Here is a 26,850-nt window from a genome sequence, read left to right as displayed (position 1 = left end):
CTGTGCATCAAGATATAAACATTGGGTTTAGGCATAATTTTTGTTATTCTGGTCCTTCTTGAGTTGTTTTAGCTTCTTTTGTCATCCGCGTAATAAGCTGTTTAAAGTGAAACTGATCCCACTAAAAGGATTATTGATAATGGGATCTAGTTATGGGACAATTGGCTGGAATAACAGGATAAAAGGATGACTGTTGAGTCCTCCTTTTAAGTCTCTCATTCTTTGTTTCCTGAGTTGACATGTGGTGAGTCTTTCACCAAATGATACTTGTATGACTGTCCAATCTGAACAGGTGGCAAATGCATTTCTTCACAATGGCTCCTTAACCAGTAATGGCAGTAAGGAAGCTGAGAGAGAGGAGCCAGGACTACTCTTTGTTTTTTTTTAACTTTCTCATAACTCCTTTGGGAGCATGGTACCAGGTTGAAAGCTATACTTACTGCTACAGTCTTTTCCTGAATTTCTTAGCCAGGTGTTTGTTGTTATAAACTTTCTAATGCAGTGGTCCAAGACGCTGTGATAAATGGCCTGCAGTTGGTCTGTAGGATCACATGAAGCAGCAGAGCCTGTACAGATTGCTTCTGAAGTGTTTCCATTTGAGAGTTTGCTGATAGGAGGGTTTGGATGTTTTACAGGAGATTTGGCAGGCTGGGCTGTTTCTGTGGTTGTAAATGCTCTTCTACTCTCAGCTGCTGTATTTGGGACTGGGTTTAATAGGAAGAAGAGCTGGAACAGTTTTATAAATTCTTTTATGACATAGATTTCTGGGTTGTTTTTCTTAGATAGCATCAGTCTCTCTCTTTTTTTCTCTTTTCAAGTCCTTTAAAATGTCACCTTTTATGGGCTCTCTTATCATTGCTGTCTACCATTTAATGAGGGAGATGACTCCCTAACATCTTGTCTTGATGCTACATATAGTCTCTTTTCCTCTGTCTTTTATATCTATCTGCCTTTTCAGTGTAGCTGTTGAAGACAAAAGACAAGCATGATAGAATCTCGGGAAAGTGGTTTCCTGTTTTTCTATGTACTGTCTTATTACTCCTAATGTAACTCAAACTGTCTCCTGTAGAATTTCTGTCCTCCTTACTTACAGGTTAATTTTCCTGCCAGAGGCACTGTTGGGTCCTTGGCTGCAGAGTCTTCGGTCTTGAGCTTTTTACAAGTTAAACTAATCCCATGCTGCTTGTGGCCAGCTATTTTTTCAAGCATTCTCTACAACTACACCTCCACTCCTTAAATGTGAACACTTACTTACTGTTTGAACACTTGCTTTAATATTCAGCTTGCTGACAGTTCTCCCTGTCTATGGAGCCAAGAGAGAGGATATAAGCTGAGAAGTTGTATGGGAACATCAGAGAAAATGGAAATTAACTTTTAAAGAATTAAAAGAGCTAGAAATCTGGAGACCAAAGGTAAAACATACTTAATAGGAAGGCAGATTTTTTTCATGTTTCACTCACCATTTCTCTCTATGGAGAGAACTGTTCTTTAACAAAAAACTGAGAAACTGTATTTCTGGGCTGCAGTACTAATTAGCAGAAGTACACCTTTAAGTAGCATGGATCATTCCTACAAATGATGTAATCAAGCAGCTGCACCAGTGTTCACTCAGCAGAGGGAACTTGAGGCACTTTTCTTGAAGCTTTAAAGATTCCCTTAAAGCTAAACTAAGCTGTTAAGCAAGGATCTAGTTGAAATATGGATGGCTTGGTGAGGCTGAATGGAAGACCGAGCATGAAGAATGTGCTGATCTGCTCAAGACGTGTTGGTTGGTTGTGAACGTTCAGTGTGTGATTTCACCAAGATAAACTTACTTGTGAGTAGATGCATGTTTTCACAATATGCATGCTGTCAAATACATTTTCCCTGGTCAGAGATTTATTGTGTTTTTTGTGGCATGCAAAGAGTCTTTCCTCTTGGCCTCCATCTATTTCCTGCTCTTTCATTTTAGTATTTGATGTTTCTTTCCAGGGAAGCTTAGTAGCTTCCCTGTTGTTATTTTCTCAAGTTTGTGTGCAGTGACACACATATAAGCCTTCTTGTACTGAGATGTATTCATTAATATGTGACTACGACTATATTATTTATACATAATACATATAAAACATATACAGTGTATTATAGTATGCTTTTTTCTTTTTTTTTTTTTTTTTTTTTAATGGAGTAAATGTGATCTGTGCAATGACTTCTCAGAAATACCTAACCCTGTAAAGCAACATTCATTAGTACTTGCTGTTGGAAGCCTATTTCAGCAAACAGCAGATGTCTTTTTTTGTCTTAAACTGTTGACTCCCCAGTATTTAGAGATTTTTCTTCCATTCCTGCTGGAGATTATATTAGTGTACCCTTGTATATACAATGATTATATAGTACCATTATTAAAAGAAAAATTAATAGTGGCTTTGATATTATGGTAGGGTTATCTAAATTTTAGAGTTCAAGCTTTCAGCTGAAAACCTCCCAAGAAAAATAATGGTCACAGTGACAGTTTGCTATCATATGGTGCAAATTGTCCATTAGAAGAGCACGTATGGCATTAAGTGTCCTAATAGCTTTGTTTCAGAACATAAGCTTGTGTGAACAAAAGGAAATAACCTGCCTTGCCTTTTCATGCCTGATCAGTCTTTGCAAACAAATCTTGCATATTGAAAGAGCAGATGATGAATTGACAGTAACAGCAGCCCTAGAACATCTGATAAATAGAAGCAATCGCCTGGATAGCTTGTTCTGTAACATGATTTATTTCTAAAGTAGTAATCTTCTTTCCCTAAGATTCACATCTTGAAAAAATATAGTGAAAAGGATTTTTCCATGTGAATTGTTAAAAGCCTGACAATGTTCTTCATTGCTCTGCTATTCAGGCTCTGGACACTTCAAGAACAGGGGAAAAAGATCTCTTTGTTTAAATGCAGTTCCTTATTTTACTAAAACCCGGACAGGAACCTAAACGACATTATAAACCAAATTAGTTTTGTATAACTTGAATAAGGCTTTTCCATAAACAGAAGGGCTGAAAGATGACAACTATGAAAGAGTTCGAAGTACAATTATATGCTTTCTGTAAGTACAGCACTGAGATTTCTAGGTGAGGGCATATCAGTTTCCCGTGGTCCTGCCTCCTGCTTGCTTGGCTTCCCCTCTGCAGAGGAGTGTCTGGGCGCTGGGTGGCAGCTCTCCCAGGACACCATAGAACGGTTGGCAGCACTTTCCCAGGCTGTGACCCACACCGGGGATGCATGCTGGAACTGGTGTCCATCTGCATTGATTTCTTATCAGAGACAAGATATAAAAGCTGGCAGCAACCACAGCTTTTGGATGGCCTTTGGCGCTTCCAGGTGTATGCAGGAAGATGTGTCTCCATAGTCTTCAGCCCCTCAGTTTTATCTAGGCACAGCTGCACTGTTGATGCCTGAGCACTCCTGGGGTGCCCGATAACTTCCTAATTTTCTCTGGAGGGATCAGAAGAACATTTGCTTGGTATCTCCTTTGCCAGGTCATCTCCAACTAACCTATGCGAGGTTGATTTTCAGATCCTTATCACCAAAGAAGAATCCGAGGTGCAGAATCTGTGAAGGAAGGGAAGAGTAGTGATTACCACAGGCTGACTGCATAATGGTCTAAGAAAAAAATGTCCTGTTCCCACATGTTCCACAGCAGCTTTGCAGTGGTATTCTTTCCCAGGGCAAGATTTTCTTGAAGATAGAGAAATTAATATACCAGATGTAGGAAAAGTGTTGGCTGAAGAGCACTTTAAACAAAATCCTCTTTCAGCTTTTTCAAACGATTATGGTTGCATGTTAACATTTCTTTAAGGATATAATGGGATATTAATAAATGCCTGATGATTCAGAAAATGATTGGACTATAACATACTTAAGATTAGCCATAAATGAGAATTGCTTGCCAAATTGTTTAGTCAACATTAATGATATATCATGTATCTTAAAAGTAAGATAAATGTAATGTGCCAATAAACATACAGGTATCTCTGTAAACAAACAAAAAACCCCTTCCACAACTGTTGCGTACAGTGTGTTAAAAATAATTATGTGTATAATTATGCTATCATGTGTTAAAAATAATTATTAGAAATAAATATTAGAAATATTAGGAAAATATAGAAATATTTAAAAATGTAGAGGTATTAGAAAAACAATAAACATAAGACAATTGTGACACTATCTTATGCTCTCAGTATACACTGATATGTCATCAGCAACCTCTTGACACCAAAAATTGCCAAACATCGTTTTAGAAGTCTTGTGTATAATTGCAGTTATTGGACAGCAGAGGCTGATCCTTTCCTCCACAGAAGGTTTCTTGATACTTTTTGTAACAATTTTTGGCTATTCTCACTTAGTTGCAGGAAGGGGGAAGAAACATGTTAAAATGGAGACAGTGATGGTACCATTTCCCCACCTGCGGCAGCATGGCTATTGGCTGTCAGTTAGGTAATACTTAGTGTTCTCCTTTCAGGGAGAAAATAAGTGTTTGATGGAACATGCTGGACCATAACCTTGCCAAGGCTGTGCACACTGACGGGCTCAGCTGGGATTTTTGGTCATTGTTGTGTACTCAAGGAAAGCAGTTGAGCCCTCTGTTGTTTTCATCACAGTGAAAAGTAAAATGGTGAGCACTGCATTTGCTAGTTTAAAAACCTTTCACAATGTCCATCAAAAATTCATGTTTCCAGGTGGGGTTAGGTAGGCTAATGTCAAGCTTTCTGTGTGAAGGGGTTTTCCTATAAAATTATTCCTTTTTTTTTTTTTTTTCCTGCTATAGTTAACCTGGGTTATTTAAGGACTAACCTAGCCAGAAACTATGTTAAAGGGTCAAAAAGTTTCCATTATAACTTGTAGAGTCCTTCTGTCAGGCCAATGGTTTTCTGCTAGCCCCATACAGTTGTTTCCAGAGAAAAAGGAAGGTCACATTACATTTCTCATCTCAGTGCTATCAACTCAGCAAACAGTGAGTATTTCTGCTGGGGCTCTATCTATGCCATTTGCTTTAGCAGTTTCTGTCAAATTTGACAAATTAAGGAGCCAGCGTTGCAAAGGGATCGTTATGGGAGGCCATCACTGCTCTTCCTTTCCCAGCAACGCACTTCTTGGTAGTGGAGCGACAAATGGATGTTGTGCTGTTCTATGACCTTTACTTTTTACCACCTTTTAAATGTTTCTTCTCTGAGTATTTTTTCTCTTGAATAAAAAGGAGTTTCCTCAACTCCTGCCCCTCTTTTGTGCCACTCCACTCACCTATGCCCCTCTCTGGCAGCTCCTTTTTCTACCAGCTATTTAACATCACATGGTTTCCACGCTGCTTCTCCTCTTCCCACATCTATGCTCTGTTCAGTTTGTCCTCTTCAGCAGCCACCTCCCTCCATCATACACACAAATGAACAATTTCTTCTTTCAATTTAGAAGAAATAAACAATTTATTTTCTGAACAATTTCAAGCAAATGAACGTTTTCTGCTCAGCATAGTGAAGGGAGTCAATAAGCTGGGTTCTCATATGATTCATCTTCTCTATCTTGATACATTTTGGTTGGCAGGCAAGTTTTATTAGATATTTATATGATGCCTAGCACTGTGACACCCACTCTCTGATTAGAAGTCCCCAAATATACAGGAACACAAATAGGTTATTAATGTTACTCTTATTTGGTATCGCAGGGTAAATCCCTCACTAAAAGTATAAAAGAGGTTAATGTTTTGCTGAGTAAGCCATCCAGATTTATGCAGGTATATTATAGATTAAAAAACGGAAAAAGTTATTACAATCTGTTGTAATATGATTCTTGTGTTAGTGCTGTGACAGCAATTAAAAGTCACGGGGCGGGGGGGGGGTGTTTGCTGTAGATTTTTTAATTTTTATTTTTTTTTTACTTTGGTTCTGGTACAATTTCCTGAATGGACTTCCAGGTAAGTGGTTGTTGTTGTTAGCCATTTGTAACAGTGTTGGAGAGGTACTGAATTTGTGAAGGTCTGAGAAGCTGAATGTGTACCCTTCTTATATAGGTACACATAATCCTCAAGGTTATTGGCTTGCACAAGGGAAATTTGAGTTGATCAATCTGCCAGTCTTCTTAGAAAAGCTTTGGTTTTATCTAGAGGCTGGACACAGACACCTTTAAGCAAAGAGAGCTGAGAATACAGAGTAGCAGCCTTAAGATGCTCAATAGAGTTATTTTTATTTAGGAACATAGGATCGGAAAGGATCTCTTTGGTTGTTTTTAAGCAAGTCAAAGTCATAATCATACAATTCTTGATAAATAGCCTCTGCTGAAATCAAACCAAGATGTTATTTTTCAGTTAAATAGCTAATCCAGTTTGCAGAATGAGACAGCTCTTTATTGAAGAAAATAGATTAGAAATAGCCTTTGAATCACAAGAGCTGTACAGAATTAGAGTCTAGTTTCTGTGTATTTAAGAACAACTTGGAGTTTAGCAGTCTCGCCAGACTGCTGACTGCAGTGCCTAGATGGTATGCAATTGGTGTGGTGGGAGCAGGGTGAAGCAAAAGGAGGCTGAAAAAGTGCCATTTCCTAATAATCCGGTTGATAGAAGCTTCTGCAGCTGTCGGCATCTTCTGTGCTCGTATCAAGTACTGTGCCCCATTTAAATGTGCTTTACTGCATTTGATGGCCTGTAGGGAATGAGTTAAGGGGCGAGTAAGACTCTGGGGAGGACAGCAGTCAGTGGTCAGATATGGTTATCCTTGATCCTTCAAGGCATGCAAAATAAATTAACTCTTTCAAAACCTGTAAAATATTTAATCTTACACACATCTTAAGATCCACTATCATATAGTACATACAATACTTTATATTTTTTCCTTCTCTCTTTCTCTTCTATCCTCTGGTAGTCATTCTTTGTGTTCCTTCTGTATTCATAGTTGTTTTTTCTTTATTGAAGATGCAGCACTCAGAGAGAAGGGAACACAAAGCAAGAGGTTAACATGACTGTAGCAAATGCCTACAAATATGTTTGGTACAATCTTAAGAACAAGAAAAGTAAGAAAGAATCGTCCTTAGAGCTACGAGAATAGGGTAAATACAGGAAAATATTAAAACTGCACAAGAGTTGGGTGCATAGGGTAAATGTACTAAATATATGCAATTCCATTACCTTCCACTCTAAGCAGCAATGAATTTTCTCCAGCAAAGCTTACGCTGCTTTAGACTTGTTCTTTGTAAAATTCATATACACAGATGCTCTCAAAATGAATGTGAAAGCTGTGTATGTTGTTGTTCACAAGAAAAAGAGAGTTTAAATTCATTGGTGTGAATGAACCCATCCTTGAGAGTGCGTTCTGGCATTCTGGACATAGAGACTGTCACAGATTTCTCAGACCTCGCCCAACCCAGCACCTCTGTGAAGGTAGCAGATGGTATGTACAGTTTATGTGTGTATCTTACACTGAAAAAAAATTCTTGGCAAGCCTTGTCATTCTTTTCTCGTGTGCATCTCTGTGTTATCAAAAAAGTAAAACCAAGTACTGGATTCTGTGCTTGTTTATGCTGGTATACATATTTAGGCCAGCTCCTTTGGGATAAACTGCACACAATACTTCCTTGCAGTTCTGAAAGAAATTACAAAGGCATCTTAACACGCAGCCATTTTAATTTTGTGTAGCCAGGATAGCGCAAAGAAGCAGAAAGTAGCAGGGTGAGAGTCCCAGTATGGTCTAGCGGATGAGTGCTCCTGCCGTGAGGCAGCTGTGATACAAACGTGACCTTGTGCCGGTTCTTCTATCATGGAATCATAGAGTGGTCTGGGCTGGAAGTGACCTTAAAGACCAACCAGTTCCAACTCCCCTGCCATGGGTAGGGACGCCTTCCACTAGACCAGGTTGCTCAAAGCCCTGTCCAACCTGACCTTGAACACTTTCAGGAACGGGGCATCCACAGCTTCTCTGGGCAAGCCGTTCAATTGTCTCGCCTTCTATCTGAAGCCTTATCCTTCTACAAACGGAGCATCCAGACTGTTTGGCAAGTGAGGTGACATATCTCAAGCTGCCCAGGTACATCAATGTTGTAAATGGAGCAGCTGAACAAGGCAGGACAAAAGCACCCTTCCAGGCAAGCCAGCATGACTGTACCTGCTGTTCCTCTGTCCTTCATCACACAAATGTTTTGCATCTTCACATTGTTGCGATATCATTATTGAATCAATTTGTTTAAAGAAGAAAATCTTTACAGTGGAAGGAGGGGCAGGTGGAGGGGTGCAGCGAGTGCTTTGCTGGCTGCATGCCATATTCTAAAAGGTCAGTGGCTCTTGTCACTGTGCTGGCCAGTTGCTAGGCTGCCATGGATTTCTGTGCTCCTTTCTCCGGCAAAAGGGACCTTGTGATGAGGTGCAAGGTTATAATAGTGCCTTTTTAGTAACCTCACCCACTCCTTTCTGCTGGCTGAGCAGACTGAGTAAGGGAGATGCATTTTTTTTCTTTCCAGGGTTCTCAAAAACAGCTGCAGGAGTAACTGTTAGGTTATTTATCCTGCCAAATTAAACCTAATGTATTAACCTGGGGAACAGAGTCACTCTTTAGTGAGCTGTCAGGGCATGCTGGGTAACTAAGGCTTTCTTGGGAATCAGCAGAATTTGTCGCCACCTTCACCCCACTTACATCTTCTTTAAACTCATGGCAAAGCACATTTACTTAATGCTTGAGTAAAAATTACCTAGCAAAGGTTGCAAAGTGCACGAGCTCTTTCATGAGCTTTTCTTTTAACCCTGCTTTCCTTTAGTCATCTCAAGCAGCAGGAACTTACATGCGCATCTGACGTGTGTTATAATAACAACTAGTGCTGCCAGTGGGCGTCAGACCTTACAGTGCTAAAGGTGGAACAGATGTGCAGTTGGAGTCTTATCCTGCACCTGAAAGGTTAAGAAAAAGATACAACATGAGAGCAAACCAAGGTAGGGTTGGGAAGGGGAGGGCACTGTTGCTCAAATTATGTGCTTTCTGTCTCTTTGACTTCATTTGCAGAGTCTACAATCTGTGCTGTCCATTATGTGCTTAATTAGAAAGCAGCATCAGGGTTTAAGTAAATCAAGTTTTCTAACCTCACAATAAAACTGCCAGACTGATATAATAAGTGTTTATTAGATGTGTGCAGCAACAAGAAAGGTAATTATTTAACTTGCCTATCAGTTCAGTGACTATGACAGGCACAGTACTCCTTGAAGTGAGTGTGAAGTCAAGATGAGGTTTGCATTGATCCTACAAAGGGGAGGCTGGGTGGCCTATTTCTATGTTGGTTGGACATTTCTTATAATATGGTTGTTTTCGGTTACTTGTAACCTCATTAAACATTTCCTGTTCATGTGTATGTTGGCAGGCAAGGTTCTGAGAAAATAACAGTAAGTAATCATGTAACCAAATACCTAATCTATGTTTGCTTAGCCTGGTATGTCATCAAATATTTCCCAAGTACATTAACATACAGTTAAATGTGAATTAGGGTCTCAGACCCAATCTTCAAGCTTGCCTGGGAAAGCTATTGCTGTTTGTGCATTAAAGTTAGTTAGGGCTCTGTATGTGGAGATTGTTGACTCCTCTGAAAAATTTTGTGTATATTTCTGCTTATTGAAGAGTTATTGTTAGCCCTTCTGGCATTCTCAGAACTTCCTCCTCCACCCATAATAATCAGAATTTAAAATGAAATCTTCATCTCTTCAGAAGGGGCAGTGAAAGCTACTGCTTAGATCCAAAATAAAAAGCCCTGCCTTGCCAGGACTCCACAAAAGTGCTGCAGATATATGTCTGAATTGCTCAGGATCCCTCTTATATATCATCTGCTTATGCAAACTCCACCTAACTGCTTTACTAGCAGTTGCTGGGAAACCTTCAGCAAAATAATTTGAACTTTTTCAGTGGCCTGTTAATTCAGATGGCTGTCCTGGATTCTTATGGGCTATTCAATCATTCAGGCATTTGAATATAAGATATTAAACTTGCAGTAATACACTGAATCCACCTTTGAGGCCCTTAGTGTTAGATGCAAAATGTGGTGGCCACATGATGCAGGGCACTGGTACTTGCTCTACTTGTTCAAGTGAATTTGGCAGGATAATATAATGCAAGACTTCCTTGCCAAATCAGGGTATAACCTATTTGAGCCACTCTGGCTTCATGCTGGACTGGATATCAGCTTTTTTGTGGCTAGGCCAGATGCAGGCAGCCACAAAAGTGTTGAATTTTATTTTCCATCTAAGTAGACAGGGATATGGTGGTGGTTTGCATCAAATTGTACTGCTTGATAATCTGGACATTCACTGATCCAACATGAAGAATCATATGATCGCTGCCTTAGCTATCAGATAACTTGTTGATCCAATATTCGCACATATCTAATTAGACAGTTGTTGCTTGGAGCTATGCAGAAAGGGATATATAATTGATCCTATTAGTTAAAAATAAAAACTAAGTCATTTTAGGTCATGTCAGCTGACTCAAAATGTAACATAAACCCCATAAAATTGTTTGTCATGTGAGTGGAATCAACACATGAGATATATGGTCTTCTCACAAATCAGCGGCAAATGCTGGAAAGCAAATACAGAATGTGTGTGCCAAATGGCAAGTTCATGGATGTATCTTCTGTATCACATGCCTGGCATCCTCTAACTAACTTGAATGTAAGCATTTTCAGCCTCCCTCACAGATTTTGTGAATAGTGCTATACTTGCCTACACAGCATGTGCCTTCTTCTTTTATTGCATTAGCCAGTCTGTTGTTCCTTTTTTCCTCAGTTTGTCTGTGTTTGTGTCAGGGAGTTTGTTTCTAACCACAGAAGGGAGAGAAAGAGTGTTTGGGTACACACTGGCACTGCTGTATATTTGTCCTGAAGCAAATGGGTAAGGTCAAAAAATGGACTTTATACTTCAAGCAAAACATCACAAGGCTTGTGAAGGGGCCAGGGATGTCCCCCGGGTCATGTGGGTACCTGCAATGGCTGCTCAGAAAGCTCTGTCAGCTGCAGTGGCATTTTTTGCTGTTTATTAAAAAGTTGTGTCAGAAAAGGCAAACTGTCCTGGTCTCCATTCTTTCAATGAGCTTTCATCAATTTTTTATGTATTTAAGTCCTAACGATTGAATACTTCAAAGATGAGGTTTGAAATTGTAAACTCATTTGGATCTCATTTGCTTTGTGTGGTTTTTCCAATCAGCTGTAGGAATGAACTTGTAATGACTGCATCCAGCTGGGACCCTTTAAACTCACGTAAGAGCCGCTATGCCAGGTTTGGTGGCTGCTTACAAAACCTCTTGTAACCCCAGCTGTGAATTCGTGTTTGATCTTTGTGAGCTGCTATGATCATTGCTACATAATCCAAACCAGAGCTGTATCAGCTGTTCCATATGAGATGTGACCTATTCTTTATACCAAGAGTAAAGCATTTACATTATCAGGCAGAGCAGAGCACTGTGTATCTCTCCAAAGAGCCACAGAAATGACAAGCAAAGCAGGTCATTAGAGATTTTCTTTTTATCATACCTGAGCTCTCTTCTAGTTCATTAGTGCAGGTTATATTGTAATAGCACTTCATGCTGCAGAGAAGATCCTTATTGTGCTAGACTCCATATGAACACAGAGAATTACACAGACCTTGAAAGGCTTTATAATGCAATTTAACTTACAATGAAACAGATGTTTATGACAAGGAGGGAGAGAGAATAATAAAGACAGCATTAGTACATGTTCTAATGCTTGTCATGGGCATTGCTTTGGGCTCTGATTCATTAGAAAGCTTTATACAAATATTTACTTACGTATAAATAGTAGCAAAGGCTATTAAATGAAGAGAGAAAATAGAACAGTAACTTTTATTTCCAAACAGTGTACAGTATTTTTTGCCTAAAGTAAAATATGTTGACTAGCACAGAGGCAAAAATAAATGGTACTTGAGGAATACATAAAGACCTGGAACAGATACTTACTGGCAGCTTTTTTTTAGCCTGTGTAACTGTATGGCAATATAATATAGTTTTCCCATCTTTTGTGGATATTTTTATTCACTGAAATTTTTCAAGGACATTGTTTCAACCCTGGTTACCTTAAATCACTGCTCAAAAGTGTTGACAAGCACACATTTGGTTGTGAGGTTATGAATGGTTCTCTTTGCCATTCACTAGGATGTAACTGCTGCGTGAATTACCCTGAAATAAATGATATCGGACACAGAACCAAATTCTAATGGTACTTTGGATTCCAACAAATTCCGTAAGCTGCATTTGAAAGAAATCCCTTGCCTTTATGCACTAAAGCTAAAGCAGTATGTCCTAGCTCACCTGTGCAGGTTACCCTGATTCACTCTCTGTTTTCTCTCATCAGATGGCCAGTAATCCACGTGCTGGACAGCCGGGGCCCATGCTCGGTGTGCCAGCCGGAATCACTCCCTGCCACTGAGGCGGGGAGGAGGGAGGAATTGCCCCATCCTGCGCCATGGCCTCACCGCGGCCAGCCCAGCACGCCAGCCCTCCCGATGGAGGCTGGGGATGGATGATCGTTGCCGGCTGCTTCCTTGTCACTATCTGTACCAGGGCTGTGACGAGGTAAAGGGGCTTCTTCTTGTCTTTCTGATCTGTTTACAGGATTACATTTTTCTTTTTCCTTTTTTTTCTCTATTTTTTTTTTTCTTTTTGGTGTTTTTTCTTTAGGAAGAGGATTTGGACATCCCCTGATGTCCCAGAGCTGCAGGGGTTATTGTTATTCTGGCTAGGTACAAACCTCTCTCTTACTACGTTTTTAAAGGCTGCCTGAAATCCCCAAGGCTGTGGGGGAGGCTGAGGGATTATGAGCCCTCTGGTTTTAGTCTCGTGTCCTCTGACAGCTGCTCTATCTCTCAGCACCGTCTCCTTGATTTCTTACAGAAGCAAAGCCTGGGGCAGGCAGCGTTATTTCAGGCTGTGGTGGTTCAGTTGGGGAGGGGAGGAATCATGTAGGGTCTCTTTGGGCCCACTGTGTCCCTCTGGCCCCAAAGCCATCCTCATTTTTACTAGTCCCAGTGGATTTCCTTTGCTCCTGAGTCTATCTGAGAAGCCTGTAAACACCCCCTTCTCCTACTGCAAGCATTTCAGATACTGTCCTGCCTGAGAAGGTCCATGCCCTAGAGGGGAGGCCCCTCTCTGTACCCCTCTGGTATCTGAAATATGCAGAAAACATTTTCTCAAAAATACTTCTCAAAAATAGAAAGAACAGGAATAGACTGCTGCCTTGCATAAACATAATGTATACATCTGGGGTGAGATGGCTTCTGCAGTGACTTTGATGTCGGCTGGAGACAGAGGAGCCTGGTGTGTGTGAACATGGACATTTAAGCTATATTAAGCAGAGAGATAAGCACCCTGGTAAGTGAGAAACACTGAGACGGTGTCTTGTTGGACAGTCAGTATAATGTAAATACAGTTTTTTCTACCTACATTTTACATTTCTTTTAAAATAAAGCTGACAGGTTTAGGGATCTAAAGTCTAGGGTCTTGGAGTCAACAGCATAAAAGGGGAATGTAAATGTTCATACAGTGTTAGTTTTATGTATGCAAATTCCATAATAACACTAGAGATTTCCTAGTGGATTTAATTCCCTTTTCATGCGTGAAATGCTTTACATACAAGAAAACATCTAACGGCTGGCGCACATCTAGAATATCTACAAGAGCGAAGTATGTGAAAGAAAAAAGCTGAAGAGAGTGGTCATTCATTGCAGGAGGAAAAGAGAGGGGGAAAAGGGATCTCTTGCTGACCCAGAAACCAGAATAAAACTATGCAGCTTTTAATCTGTTCCCCTGCAGAGATAGGTAGGAAGTAAGACTCATTAAGCAGAGCAAAGTAACCTCTCCTGGAAGGTCCTGGAAGCATTTTAATAAACTGTTGGAAGGTCCATGGGCTCCTGCTGTGTTTTGATTCTCTGTTCATGAGGAGTTGCATTTACTTTGCACTTGTGCATCCATGAACATATAGCTATAGCATTTTTGGCTCTATAGGCCTACTATGCTGGCCCTGCCCTGCTGGTTGGTGCAGATGTGAATGCCACCATTAGCAAGGAACCAGGTCAGTGAAAAACTGGGGAGCTGGGTCTTTGTGTACAAGGGAAACAATATCATGATGTGGGCTATAAATTGCTGGTGATAATTACAGCTTCAATTTCATTTCGGTTAAAAGAATGAATCGTAAAAATCTAACGTCAGATACCACAGTGAGAAATATGGTATTATAATGTTCAGAATCTCTCTGGAGTAGTTATCTGTCTGAATTAGGTTCTAGTTTGGCCTTAATGTCTAATGCCACTGGATTGGGATAATAGTTGGACAGCAATTTTTGACTCAGTTGTTGCCAGTGAAAAGTAAGGATTCTTCTCTAGTTGAATCACCCTAGCCTAGGTGCCTTACACAGAGTGCTGTTGGGATTATTCAGCTTGCACTCATCAGTTCACATCTTGCCCCTTATGCATTAAGGTAGCCCTTCATTGTAGCCCTTCATTTCCAATATCCCTTTGAACATGTTTTAAAATTTCTCCGTCTCTTTGGGATTTAGACAAACCATAGTTTTGATTTTCCTGGGAGCTGGAGAGGACCTTCTAGCAGGTACTCTTTATACCTGAAGAGTGAGACTGGTGTTTTCTGTGAGGCAAATATCCCATGTTCAACAAGTTCGTGTTTTCTTTTCTAGGTGCATCTCCATTTTTTTTGTGGAGTTCCAGACATACTTTGGGCAGGACTATGCAAGAACAGCTTGGATCCACTCCATTGTAGACTGTGCTACGATGCTTTGTGGTGTGTATTACCCTTCTGAGACTAATATGGCTGCTTTTTCTTCAGCTCCATCTGGTTTTAGCATGTTCACAAGTTGGTAGAGTCACCTGGGAAACACAGATACTGTGGGCTCTGTGGTGTATGGTATATCCACACTTCTTCCTCCAGCATAGTTTTGCAGGAAGGGAGTGTCTTCATGTTGCAGAGAAGTGCTACAGAAAAGTAGTAGAACTTTGTTTTGTCAAATGATCTAAGTTTTCAGAAATGTACTTTCATCAGGTCTAGTGGGACAAGTCGTGTTTGAGAGCTACTGAGCATTTGTTTCTTTCACCTTTTGATTGGAACCATACTTGAGATTTAGTACAGGATATACACCTTGCCTTCAGATCAAGTTACAGTCCTCCTCCTTTTAGCAAACTTGTATGTTTACAAACAGTCTTTTCCCTTAAAAGAAAATTCAGTGTTAGTAAAAATGACATGCATCAATGGAGTAGTTGTACCCAATTTCTCATCCTGTGGAAGAGGCTTAATCCGTGAGAATTGCTACAAAGGCACAGGGACACAGCTGGAATGAAATGTAGCAACTCTCCTGTGTCAGCCAGGTTATATCTTGAGTTAAAAAAGAGAAATAAGGATAACCTGGCATTACAGGTAGGAGAGAGGGAGAGAGCTGGTGATGATACCCTGTGGTAGGGTCAGGGTGATCTGAGAGCTATCAACATTGAAGAAGTGCAAAAGAGGGGTAGCAGCCTTGGAGATGGTCCAGAATGTGTGACACCTCTCCTGTTTGGGTCTGACGCAGAGCCCACAAGGCCAGGAAGGATTGAGGAAGGACATCTGAAGTTACTGAGGGCTGAAGTGCAAATTCCAGGTAGGGGACGGTCTCGCTGTTGTAAGCAAGGAGTAATGAAGAGTGTGAGCCTCCCTTGACCCTCAGAACTGTGAATTAGCTGTGTCCCATAATGACTTTGATGTACTCAAATGGCTACTGAGAAAGCTACTATAAATTTCAGTTTTACCCTGACTTTTGGGAAGACGATTTTTAGAAGATTTTGGTGCTCACACCACTGTGACAGAGGGATGTTGGAAGACCACTCTGCATGTGTGATCATCGTTTTCTCCTGCCAGCCTACTACTTTCTTTTGTGATGACTGTTGCAATGAACTGTGGGTGAGGACCTGCCATTAACTACCATCTGTATTCGTTTCTTTGAAGCCCCACTTGGGAGCTTGATCAGTAATCATGTATCCTGCCAAGTTGGCATCATGCTAGGAGGGCTGCTTGCATCTACTGGACTAATTTTGAGTTCATTCGCCACCAGCTTGGAACATCTCTACTTATCATTAGGAGTCCTTACAGGTAGGAGGCATTCAGCCCCTTTGTTTCTGCCAGGAAAACAACACAGGAATGTTAAAAATAATGGTCCTTCCTTTCAAGAGGGGTGATCTCTTCTCCATGTCATATTGCTGCCACAGTGTTGAGCGGAAATACCCAGAGTTGTTCCCTTCATTGTAAAAGAGAACCTTTGGCTGCCACTGCGAGGGTTTCAGCTCTCAGTGAGTCTCACACAGCCCAAATGCAGCACCCTGCAAAAGCAACTCCTTTATTAGAGAGAGGACTATGGGTGAAGTTCTGAAATTATGGGAGGCCAGGAAGAACTGCTGTTGCAGGTGATACACAAAAAGGTTTCCTTTTTTTCGCCTGTGATCTGGGAAGAATTTATTATAGTAGGAGTTCTAGACTGTCCAAAAATATTTGCATATTAAAAAAACCCAAAACATAAGAGTAATTGGGCACAGGAGCACTGGGTGAATACTCGGTTCCTCCACTGTGCACTTTATTTTTGTCTACATTATATTCCAGTTGAAAAGCAAACAAATTGCTGGTTGGTAGTGTTGCTGTAGCAGCTCTTCCACTTGTGTTCAGGTATGGTGATAACAAATATCTTTGCCCTGTCTCCCTGTGTTTGTTGCACACAGAGGAACTTGAGAGGTGCCCATGGTCACACTGACATTCCTTCCTCATTAATACTGACCTAGTAGCCATGGTGATATAAGCCCTTGTACTTGGTCTCCTGCTGTTTAGTAACAAGTTGGAGGAATTACTGCAGTTCACATGCTGCCGCAGCTTATTTGTTTAAAGAAAAATAAAAATCCTTATTGTAGTGCATGTCACTCCTGTATTACAATGTTAATCTTTGACAAATGTGTTCACAACAAATAAAGAGGCTCCTCGTAAGTTGAGGGACTGTGCCACATACCATGCTGATGCCATCGAGGCTTCCTTCGTGAGAACCACGGTGAATACTGACGTGGAAAGGCATTTGCACTTTGTACATGAAGTTGTAAAGACACAATTCTACAAGCAGTGAACTTCAAGTCTGTGGGAATTGATTAATGGAGAGGTGATCTGTTGGTAAAGGCTGGAGGGTTGTGCCCCAGCCCAGAGAGAGGGTGGGACCATAACTGGGGAATGTCTAAATCCATAAAAGCTTCAGTACTTGAAACTGTGAAGAGTGAAGCAGAGGTGAGATGGGAGAGTGGCAATAAGTAGCAGAGTTCCTAAGTTCCTCCTAAGAGGCATGAAAATGTTTCTGGCCCCAGACTTTGCATTTCCACTTTTCACAGGACATTTATTATTACTGGCTTTTTTAGACACATTTCCCCCACCAACTCACTAAAAAATAAGCAGTGTGTATGCCAAACAGAGTGTGATTTTTACGGCTCTCGAGTAATGAAGTCCAGCTCAGGGCTGCTCCTCTGGCTTTGCTGTCCACACAGGTCCAACCCCAGCTCTCTGCTCTGCTCCTCCCCTCGCCTCCTGAGGGGTGACAGAGCTGGTACTCATCACCCAGAGTCCCTCTAATCCACTTATCCTGTCTGGACAGGCTTAGCGTCCACCCCGTACAGTGTGGCCTTTGAGGAGGACGTGGCAAGCTGGTTACAGCACTGGGTGATTATCTCCTCTATTGGCCAGTTCTGCCAAAAGCAGTGGAGAATGTTTTACCCTTAGTGTGGGACATGCTACAAAACCCTAGTCAGGAACTCATTTCTGCAGCTCATTCAGAAATACATGTTTTAGTGACGAGGCAAGCATTTGATGATTAAAATCTGCTCTCTGGTTCTGCAGCAAAGACCTCAAATTTCGCAGTCCCAGAGATGGATCTCATTTGTTTACTGAATCAGACATGGCTTTATTTTCTGAGGCTTTTTTCTGCCCTCTTTATTTGTAGGTAGGGATTTAAAATGATCAAGACTCCAAGCAGCTGCTGCATGAAGTTTGTTTAGCTGACTAAAAAAAGGTTTGTTGTAGAATATTAGAAAGAGACAGACTCTTTGTACTGTGTTTCAGAGACCTGAAAATTAATGTTCAGGGTTGCAACAGACTGAAACACAAAGTGGTACCTCATCAGGACACTATATCCAGGGCCAGCATCTGCACAGACCTCTGGGCAATGCCTTATCTTGCATCCAGGAGAGGCTGACACACCATCTCTCTGATGTTTATTGATCGTCCTTGTTCTTTTTCTTAAGTGAACCCCATCTCTTCTTTCTGAGTCTTGTTATCGTGGATTAATGATGATCCATTAGGTTTGTCAGTGGAAGAAAGGAGTCATCCTGGTTTCTCTTCACACTGTGGCTGGGCTGTGTAATAGAGGATCGGAAAAAGCTTCCTGTTCTTTTGTGCTAATGAAAGTAGTTTATGTGGTTTAAGTTAATGTGTTCCATATGTCATGCTTAGTATTAAGCTATCTGCACTGTGCTTTCTCTTCTAGGTCTTGGGTTTGCACTCTGTTATTCTCCAGCCATTGCAATGGTGGGCAAATATTTCAACAAAAGAAAAGCGCTGGCGTATGGAATAGCCATGTCAGGAAGCGGAATCGGTACCTTCATCCTGGCCCCTGTGGTCCAGCTCTTAATTGAGCAGTTTTCCTGGCGTGGAGCTTTACTCATCCTGGGAGGTTTTGTTTTAAACCTCTGTGTCTGTGGTGCTTTGATGCGGCCCATTGCTCTTAAGGAAGACCGTAAAGCTGCTCCTGAGTTTCTTGAACAGGATTATGTCCCCAAAGCACAGAAACAAGACTTAAAGCGAATGTCCATTTGTTCACCCTTAATCAAAGTGTGGTCTCATGAATGTTTATGCTACTGTTCATGGAAGGAATATGACTTTTTGCTGATGCCAGGCTTCATGGTGCTGGCAGTGTCAGTTTTATTTATGGCATATGGCTGTAGTCCTCTTTTTGTCTACCTAGTGCCTTATGCTTTGAGCGTTGGAGTGAGTCACCACCAGGCTGCCTTCCTCATGTCAATACTTGGTGTCATAGACATCATTGGTAATGTCACCTTTGGATGGCTAACAGACAGAAGGTAATGGCTTATGGCTAAGCAAGTGTAAGCTTTAGCTGGTGGGAGGCTGGTGCAAGTGAGGCATAATAGATATAAAAGTTAACATTATGGATTTTTTCTGTAGCATGTGTAACTTAAAAAACCCCCAAACCTACAACAATAAATAACTAAAAGAAAAAACACCCCCCAAAAAACCCCAAACAAAAACCAAAAAAAACCCAAAACACAACTGCCCCAAACCCCATAACCCAACCCCCCAGCACACAGTCTAACTTTCAGAAATGCCTACTCTTTAATGTGTTTGTCTCTTCTGAGTTTGTTTAATTCTCTTGCATTTGATAGTGGAAATGTAACCCCTGCCTGAGGTATGATGAGCATGATCCTCCATTCCTATTTCTTAGCGGATCTCGCTCTATTTCCTCTGCCTTTCCATCTCTTTTGTGCTGCTGGGGAGGCACAAAAGTTATGGAAAAGGGTCAAGGGTCTGGCCCAACACTGTCAGGCACATACTCAGAAGGGCTGACCTAAAATAGTTATACATTTTCCAGTATGTAAGAACTCACCGTGCTTTGCTAACTCAGTTCACTCCAGACGTCTACGTGCAGCATCTGTAACATCAGTAGAGACTGGCTAAATTAAGAAGGATTTTTATTCTAAAGGACACATTCTTTTTGCTTATTCAGTTTGTGGGAAAAATCAATTATTGGTTTTATGGGACAGGGAGAAAGGAATTGTCATCTCACTTAGCTCACACTAATGCCAGTGTTGAAGGGCTGATGCGAAGGATGACACCTAAGAGACGTATACTGTAATATTTTTTGCATAATACTGAGAGCACCTTGCTGAGCTGGGATGTAAAGCCTGATGGAATACTGCTTTGAACATTGAAACTTCAGAAACTGGAATTCTGCCAGCAGACTGATTCCTCTCACTAAGAGTAGCCCAAAACCCACTGCAGACAGCATGGGCTGCAGCTTCCCAGATGTTTCTGCAGCTGTAGGTGTGCAGCTTTCCCTACCTCGGCTCATCAGTGCTAAGCTTTTTGTCTTGAAAACTGTGTAAGAAAATGGACTTAACTTTGAGCTATGTAAAAGAGAGAGAGAGAGACTGAGGCGCTGCATGCCAGGGCATAGAAACTGAGATGCTGTGCCCAGTGATAAACCTTTTCTGTTTTGAAATTTGCAGGTGTCTGAAGAAGCATCGTCACTTTTGCTACCTCTTTGCTGTGGGAATGGATGGCCTCTGTTGTCTTTTTCTACCAGTTCTCCAAAACTTCCCCTTGCTTGTGCCTTTCTCATTTACCTTTGGTTACTTCGATGGAGCCTATGTAACGCTAATCCCTGTCATAACAGCAGATGTAGTGGGAACTTCTTCCTTATCATCAGCACTGGGTGTTGTGTATTTTCTGCATGCCATACCATATCTAGTGAGTCCGCCTGTTGCAGGTCAGTTCACAAATGACTTTCCTATAATCTTATCACTACTTCAGGTTTGCCTGTTAGTGTGATGTGAAAGGAGAGGAAGGACAGCAAATGCACAATAAATGTGGAGATAGCCCATGGGCAGAGAAATAATATGCCTAGACCTTCATAAGGGTTTTAGATCACTCTTAAGCCCTGTCTTCATGGGATGATTTCTACATACAGAGTGAGTTGAAATTTAAGAGTCAAAACAGTATAGAATGGGACTTCTAAGAGCTGTTACATCACTACTTCACACAGTTCAGAAATTGTGCAAGCAGAAGGGACAAAAGATTTCACTGTGAAATTATAATGATTTTGAAAATATAAGCTAAAGAGAATTTCGTTCCAAGGTGGGGGTTTTTTGGTGCAGAGGACTTGATCTTTTCATCTCCGAACTGCTTTGAACAGGTGTGTGAGTCAGCTTCAGTACTGTTTGGTCACAAGCTCATCACTGTAATATCTAACCATCATTTTCCCCATCAGTTCCATCAGATTGAAGTAAGGATGAGAGCTGAGAGTTTTGAATATTGTGGAATGTATATATATGTCTTGTGTATTTTGTCTGCTGTTCACATCAATTCCTGGTTAATCACTGCTTCTGAATATTTTAATTTAATTTTCCATAGAAGAAATTGTTGGAAAGTGGAATTATTTTAAGTGATGCATGAGCCTAGGGCATATGTCATTAGATGTTTCTGTATCCCTGGGGGTGTTCAAGGCCGGATTGGACAGAGCCTTGGGCAACATGGTTTATTGCGACACGTCCCTGTCCATGGCAAGGGGGTTGGAACTAGATGATCTTAAGGTCCTTTCCAACCCTAACTATTCTATGATTCTATGAGGATGTCATGCACACAATATTTAATCCCAGGGCTCTCTAAGCATGACTAAAGACTGCCGCTTAAATTCATGCAGTTGAAAGATGTTTATTTACTATTGTGGTGATGACTTCTGGGCCTTTTTTCATGTATTGGACCTCCAAACAAAAGCCCATAAAAATCTTATCTGTCTGCTGAGGACAAATCCCTCCCTGCCCCAGGAGGTAAAAGTATAGTGGTGACATAAACCTGTATTGTTTGATTGTATGTATATGTGATAACTCCAGAAGTTTATAAAACCCCTGTTGATCACAGGATTTGTAAATTATTAGAATTCTGGTGGACCTTTAATAACCCATAAATTTTTTTCCTACAGGTTGGCTTGTAGACACAACTGGCAGCTATACTGCATCATTCCTCCTGTGTGGATTTGCTATGATATTTAGTTCAACGTTATTGTGCTTTGCAAATCTAGCAAAGAAAATCAAAAGAACTCATTTGCTGCCACTCACCAACGATATGGGCAAGAAACAGCACATCTGGAGTAATGGAGCAATAGCTTATTCTGTCACAGCAGAATTAGGCCAAAAGGATGTTGAATTTTTGGCTGTGGATACAAACAGCTACAGCAACAGGTGACAAGTGCCGTCAAGATTCAGTACTGCACAGCTGTGACTGAGACGGAGGTGGCTCTATAGTGTTACACTACTGAAGATACTACTCCTGTGAAACAAGGCACCTCTCAGATTTTTCTGTCATGTTTTAGTTGGCTAAAGTCTACATACAGCATTAGTAATACCAAGTAAATGCAGTAATAGAAGGAAGCTAGACTGAAAATAGTGTTTGCAGATACAAATGTTCACAAATTTGTTTGAAATGCAGTATGTCGACTCCACAGGTAATCTCAAAGATGATAATTGGCTATAATGAAAAGAAAACTATAAAGTAATCAGTCACCAAAACTGAACAATAAAGTTTAAAGTATTTAAAAAATAGTACTAATGAAATAAACTTTTTGGTGTTCAGGTCTATTATTTTTCAATGGACTAATCACACGCACTACCAAAACCCCTCCATGTGTATCAGTCTGCATTAAACTCTTTGCAAATAACTGTATCAGATGCCAACGCCATTTGTTTTAGTTTGGGGTGGTTTTTGGGTTTGTGGTTTTTTTTTTTTTCTTTGAAAATCTGACAGGAATCTGTGATTTATGCTGAAAGTATCTCTGATGCAGCTTTAATTTTTACAGTGTGCCTAAATTTTTATACATACGTTGCAATTTCATTTCAGATACAGTTTCAGACTGACTTTCCGAAGCCCCCTACAGCAAAATGTTGAGGTGGTTGCTGCTGTTTTGGGTTTTTTTTTTCTTTTTTCCTGGATATCTTTAAAGCTTGAATTTCTAAACATTGACATTCCAGGTACGATCCTCCAGCAGATCCTTTTCTGGGAGGGTGAAAGAGGTGCTGTGGCCACTCTGCTGTCTGAAGAGGAGTAAATTTGTGCCTGGGGACTAGGCTTGCTGATAGACAAACCTGCTTTATCTGCATTAGTTGGAAGAAGCCCAAAGGCAGTTCAGGAGGCTAGAGGAGAGGCTATTGTGTTTCCAAACACAGAGCATCTTCCTCCTATAAAATCAGCAGCTGTTAATGAATCTGTGCAAGCAGATGACTGTGAGACTGCCCACTCCACAGGCCATTAGTAAAGAGGATGTTGGCAAAGTTCTTTCTGCATACTGCAGTGGCAAGTCTGCCTCTTTTCAGACCCAGAAGCTGTAGCCTCAGTTAGTGCAAATTACTTGTTTCTGCCAATTGAAGAGCTGAGCAGGGCACTTGTCCTGGGTGACCAGAACACCACAGCTGTGGTTTGCCAAGGCTTTCTTTCTACTTGTGTGAGGAATATACTACAGCTGGCTGTTTCACAGGAGCTACATACTGAATGTAGCTCATGGGGTAAATTACTGATGATCTAATATGTAATGGGAAGTGTCTATGCTTCCAGAGTGAAATTGTTGAATGGAGGAACTTCACATTCTTCAATGTGAATCATTTCTGTGCTTTGTTGCTATATAAAACTGCATTCTGTTGATTAGCAAACTGATCAGAGTCCAACTAATTTTCACCAGTGCTGAACTAGAAGTTTTGTAATCATCTGCAGTGTATTCAATGGTTGCTCACCGTGTCCTATTCAACTCTGTGCCACGTAAGGGAAAATAACATAGACTAATATGTTCACCAACTTGATTTAGATCAAGAGTGTAGCCATAGGAGTATAATGTATTTTTATATATATATGAATACTATGTGTGGCAAGTAGTTTTATTATTCATGTATATTTCAAATATAACATATTCAAATTACCTGTCTTCAGTTGTCTGTGCTCAAACAAAGCATTTCCTGCTGCCGTGCTTCAGAAGCATGGCCAGAGCCAGTAGTATGATCTACATGCCCAGACCACAGAATAAGAGATGGATGGGAGTTCAAAGACTGCTTAAAACTAATGACATAATCTTTTGCAGCTCTGCCTGGCAATTAAGTCCTGAGCCCCAAGTTCGGTTTTAACATAGGTTCATGAAAAAAGGAGAGAAATTATCCATGAGTGTTTCTTAATGAGTTAGGAAAACAACACACATTTGGAAAAAGACGAAGTGGCTTTATTATTTGGTAGTGATGAAGACATTGTTTTAGATCTTAATGCAAAATTTTAATATAAAAATATAGCGAAGAATGTGGTCTACAAAGAAGATAAGCTATTTTCCACAAGTTGTAAATTACCACTGTCATTTACTTTACAAAAATTTAACTACTTTTTTTACCACATCGTGACATGTCAGCAGTTGTTCAAGCCAGAAGAGCATATTGTAAAAGCCTGTTGGAATAATACTATACGCATTTTTATCCTAGTAAACAATACTGTGTAATACATTATGAGCATTTTTTAAGTATTTTTTTATTTCAACTTATTTTTTTCCGTAGGCTTTTCCATTTATGTTTACAAAAGTATTTCTTGTTTTAAATGTGTAATTTAGCAGAAAACATTCAACTGGTTTTATATACAGACCTTTTGTAGAAAATGGTAGAATTATTTAAGCGTTTTCTAACACTTACCTGCTTTGACTTCAGTCAATGGCTAAAAACTTATCTACCAGAATGTGCATAAAACACACTGTGAAATACCAGCTATGAATCTCCCCACTAAGAAGCAGAAGGAAGGAAGCATAAACTGAGAGTGGAAGAAATGAGAATATAGTCCAGGTTTGTGAAGCCTCAGGCCAAACTCCTACCCCCTGGTCCACACAACGCAAACTGTCAGGCTGTCCTCCAAGGGGGACACTTCCTGGCATGGCACTGTGCAGCAGTAAGCAGAGATACCTGGGCTAGTTGTGAACAATTTGCCAGGCTAACACTGCATGCTCCCACCAGCCCTATTGAGCACTGATGGACATGAGCTCAGATGGAACACTGCACCACTGACCCTGCCTGGCTTTCCGGGAAAGCATGGTCAGACTTGGCTGGGGTAACATCTGCCTGAGACAGAAACAGAAGGATCCTACCTCAGATGAGTCCTGCCTGGAATAATACTCTATTCTGTACAATGAATGGGAATTCAGCATAAGTGAAACTGCTTACAATTGCTGAAGTTATCACATCTGTTTCCATTCCATGAGCTTTGAAATGTAGAAATCATCATTCCTTTGAAATTGCATATGTGTTAATGATAAGTTTTATCAGATCAGGTTTGGAACATTTAATAAATTGTACCTTCTGTGAAAACAGTATTGGAAAAATCAGCTCCCTTCTGTTGAAAAAAATAGCCCTGTTTTCAGGAGAAAAAAAAAAAAAAAGAAAACCCAAAACTTTGAGCCTGGACCTTTTCTGCCAGCTTGGCAGAATACTTTACCTTCTGAAAAACAAAAGTTGTCTGTGCTACTATACAGTGAATATATTTTATATTGCCACAACAGTTCCTCGTTTGCTTTCTAAAGTGTTATAAATTTATGTGAGAAGGAAGAGCTTGTGTAAGTTAAGCTGTAACAGGACTTCCTGGTCATCAAAAGGAAGTCCTTAGTCGGGATTCTCTCAATAAAGAAGACCTTCTTCTAAGCGACTATTCTGGTGTATTCCAGTAGAATTTTCAATATAATTTAGAAAGTGCTTTTGAATCATAAGTGAATACTTCCTGAAAGGCTATCTTCACTCCTGTTTTCCCTCCACCACTAGCATAGGCTCCAGTCATGTATTCATACTTGGGTGTGAATTGAGAGGTGTTCAGCTTCTGTGTGGTTCTGGTGTTGCCCACTGGACTTGGACACTGCAAAATGTGTGTTTCGTTTTGTTCAGTTGCTGAGGCTCAAGCTCAGCGTTTCCCTGTGTTACACCCGACAATGCAGCAGCACCACCCTGTGGGAAATAATGTTTCTCCTCATTTACAAGCCACTAGACAAGAACTAGAAAGCAGTGTTTGACCAGAGCATCTATGGGTAGTACTGCAGTCCAGTGCAATCCTCCAAAGCCCGAAGCAAGTCAGGCACAATAAATATATTTCTTGCATTACTACGCCCCACAATCAATTTCTTTGCTGTGGAGAAGACTGAGCCACTCTGACTCTTCATAAACAGTCAGGCACACATTTTTCTCAAAGTACTTTTTTGATCTTCCTTATTTCTGCAAGGTTCATTTTCCAGGAGAGAGGCAAGAGAGGCCCTGATAGTGGGGTGTGGAGGGGAGCATGGTTTTGCCGCCATGGCTTTGGGAACCTGTACTACTTCTTCCTTGAATTCTTCCCTGCTGCTGTCCATGCCCTCAGGAGGGTTTGGATGGCAATGATGCTGAGGCTAGAAGCCTCAAGGCTGAGAAAGGCAGTGAGGTCACCCAACATACCCTTTTGCCCAAACAACTCTGAGAATGCCACCACAGGTAGTCACTAGTTCCTGGCTTCAACCCTACTGTTGTTCCTACCAGCTTTCAGGAGTGGTGTGTCAGTCCTGCTCACAGTCCTTCCTTCTCTCCTCCATCCCTGCTCTTTCCCTAGGAAGGACCAGCACCTTTGTTTGTAAGACAGAAGCTGGCAGGTGGCTGGGAAACTAGTATGGTTTTTCTCCCTTTCTTAGGAAGAAGGTGTGGTTGTATTATGTATGCTGTTAAGCTCCTGATCACTTTCGCTTGCGTTATGAAAGATTTTTTCAGCTGAGAAGGGAGAAGCTTCTTGATATTTCATGATTTGGTATCATATTTTACACTCCTTCAGGCCTGTCAACTTGACTGTACATGGGACTGGTGTTGCAGGGACAGGAATGCTCCAAGATGGCTGGAAACAAAAGTGCACATCCTTCCTGATCGGCTCTGTCACCATTCTGCTTCATTCTAAGCTACTGGCTAGGGCTCAGAAGTGTTTTGGAAGCACGGCGTTAGTTTTCCCTGAGCACTATGATCTATCATACCAAGGCACAATACTGTGGAATTAGGCTGGCC

At 40.9% G+C, this 26,850-nt stretch overlaps 1 protein-coding gene across 3 annotated transcripts in view; it reads left to right on the top strand.

The window, feature by feature from the left end:
• Window positions 1-25,487, top strand: part of SLC16A12 (solute carrier family 16 member 12) — a 34,651-nt gene extending 9,164 nt beyond the window's left edge. The window contains exons 2-7 of one of the 3 annotated variants that reach the window (XM_030488265.1): window positions 12,336-12,556; window positions 14,670-14,773; window positions 15,968-16,111; window positions 18,528-19,119; window positions 20,284-20,543; window positions 21,756-25,487. In XM_030488265.1, the coding sequence (XP_030344125.1) occupies window positions 12,447-12,556; window positions 14,670-14,773; window positions 15,968-16,111; window positions 18,528-19,119; window positions 20,284-20,543; window positions 21,756-22,018 (1,473 nt within the window). In that variant the 5' untranslated portion in view covers window positions 12,336-12,446 and the 3' untranslated portion in view covers window positions 22,019-25,487. Of the gene's footprint in view, window positions 1-4,476; window positions 4,630-12,335; window positions 12,557-14,669; window positions 14,774-15,967; window positions 16,112-18,527; window positions 19,120-20,283; window positions 20,544-21,755 lie in introns of all 3 variants that reach the window. The other 2 variants (XM_030488267.2, XM_030488266.2) reach the window with 2 other exon arrangements.
• The last annotated feature ends 1,363 nt before the right edge of the window (window positions 25,488-26,850 follow it).

Source organism: Strigops habroptila, chromosome 5 (assembly GCF_004027225.2).
Source record: "Strigops habroptila isolate Jane chromosome 5, bStrHab1.2.pri, whole genome shotgun sequence".
NCBI lineage: Eukaryota > Metazoa > Chordata > Aves > Psittaciformes > Psittacidae > Strigops > Strigops habroptila.
Note: the sequence above shows the minus strand (reverse complement) of the source record. Positions and strands in the feature narration are given on the sequence as shown.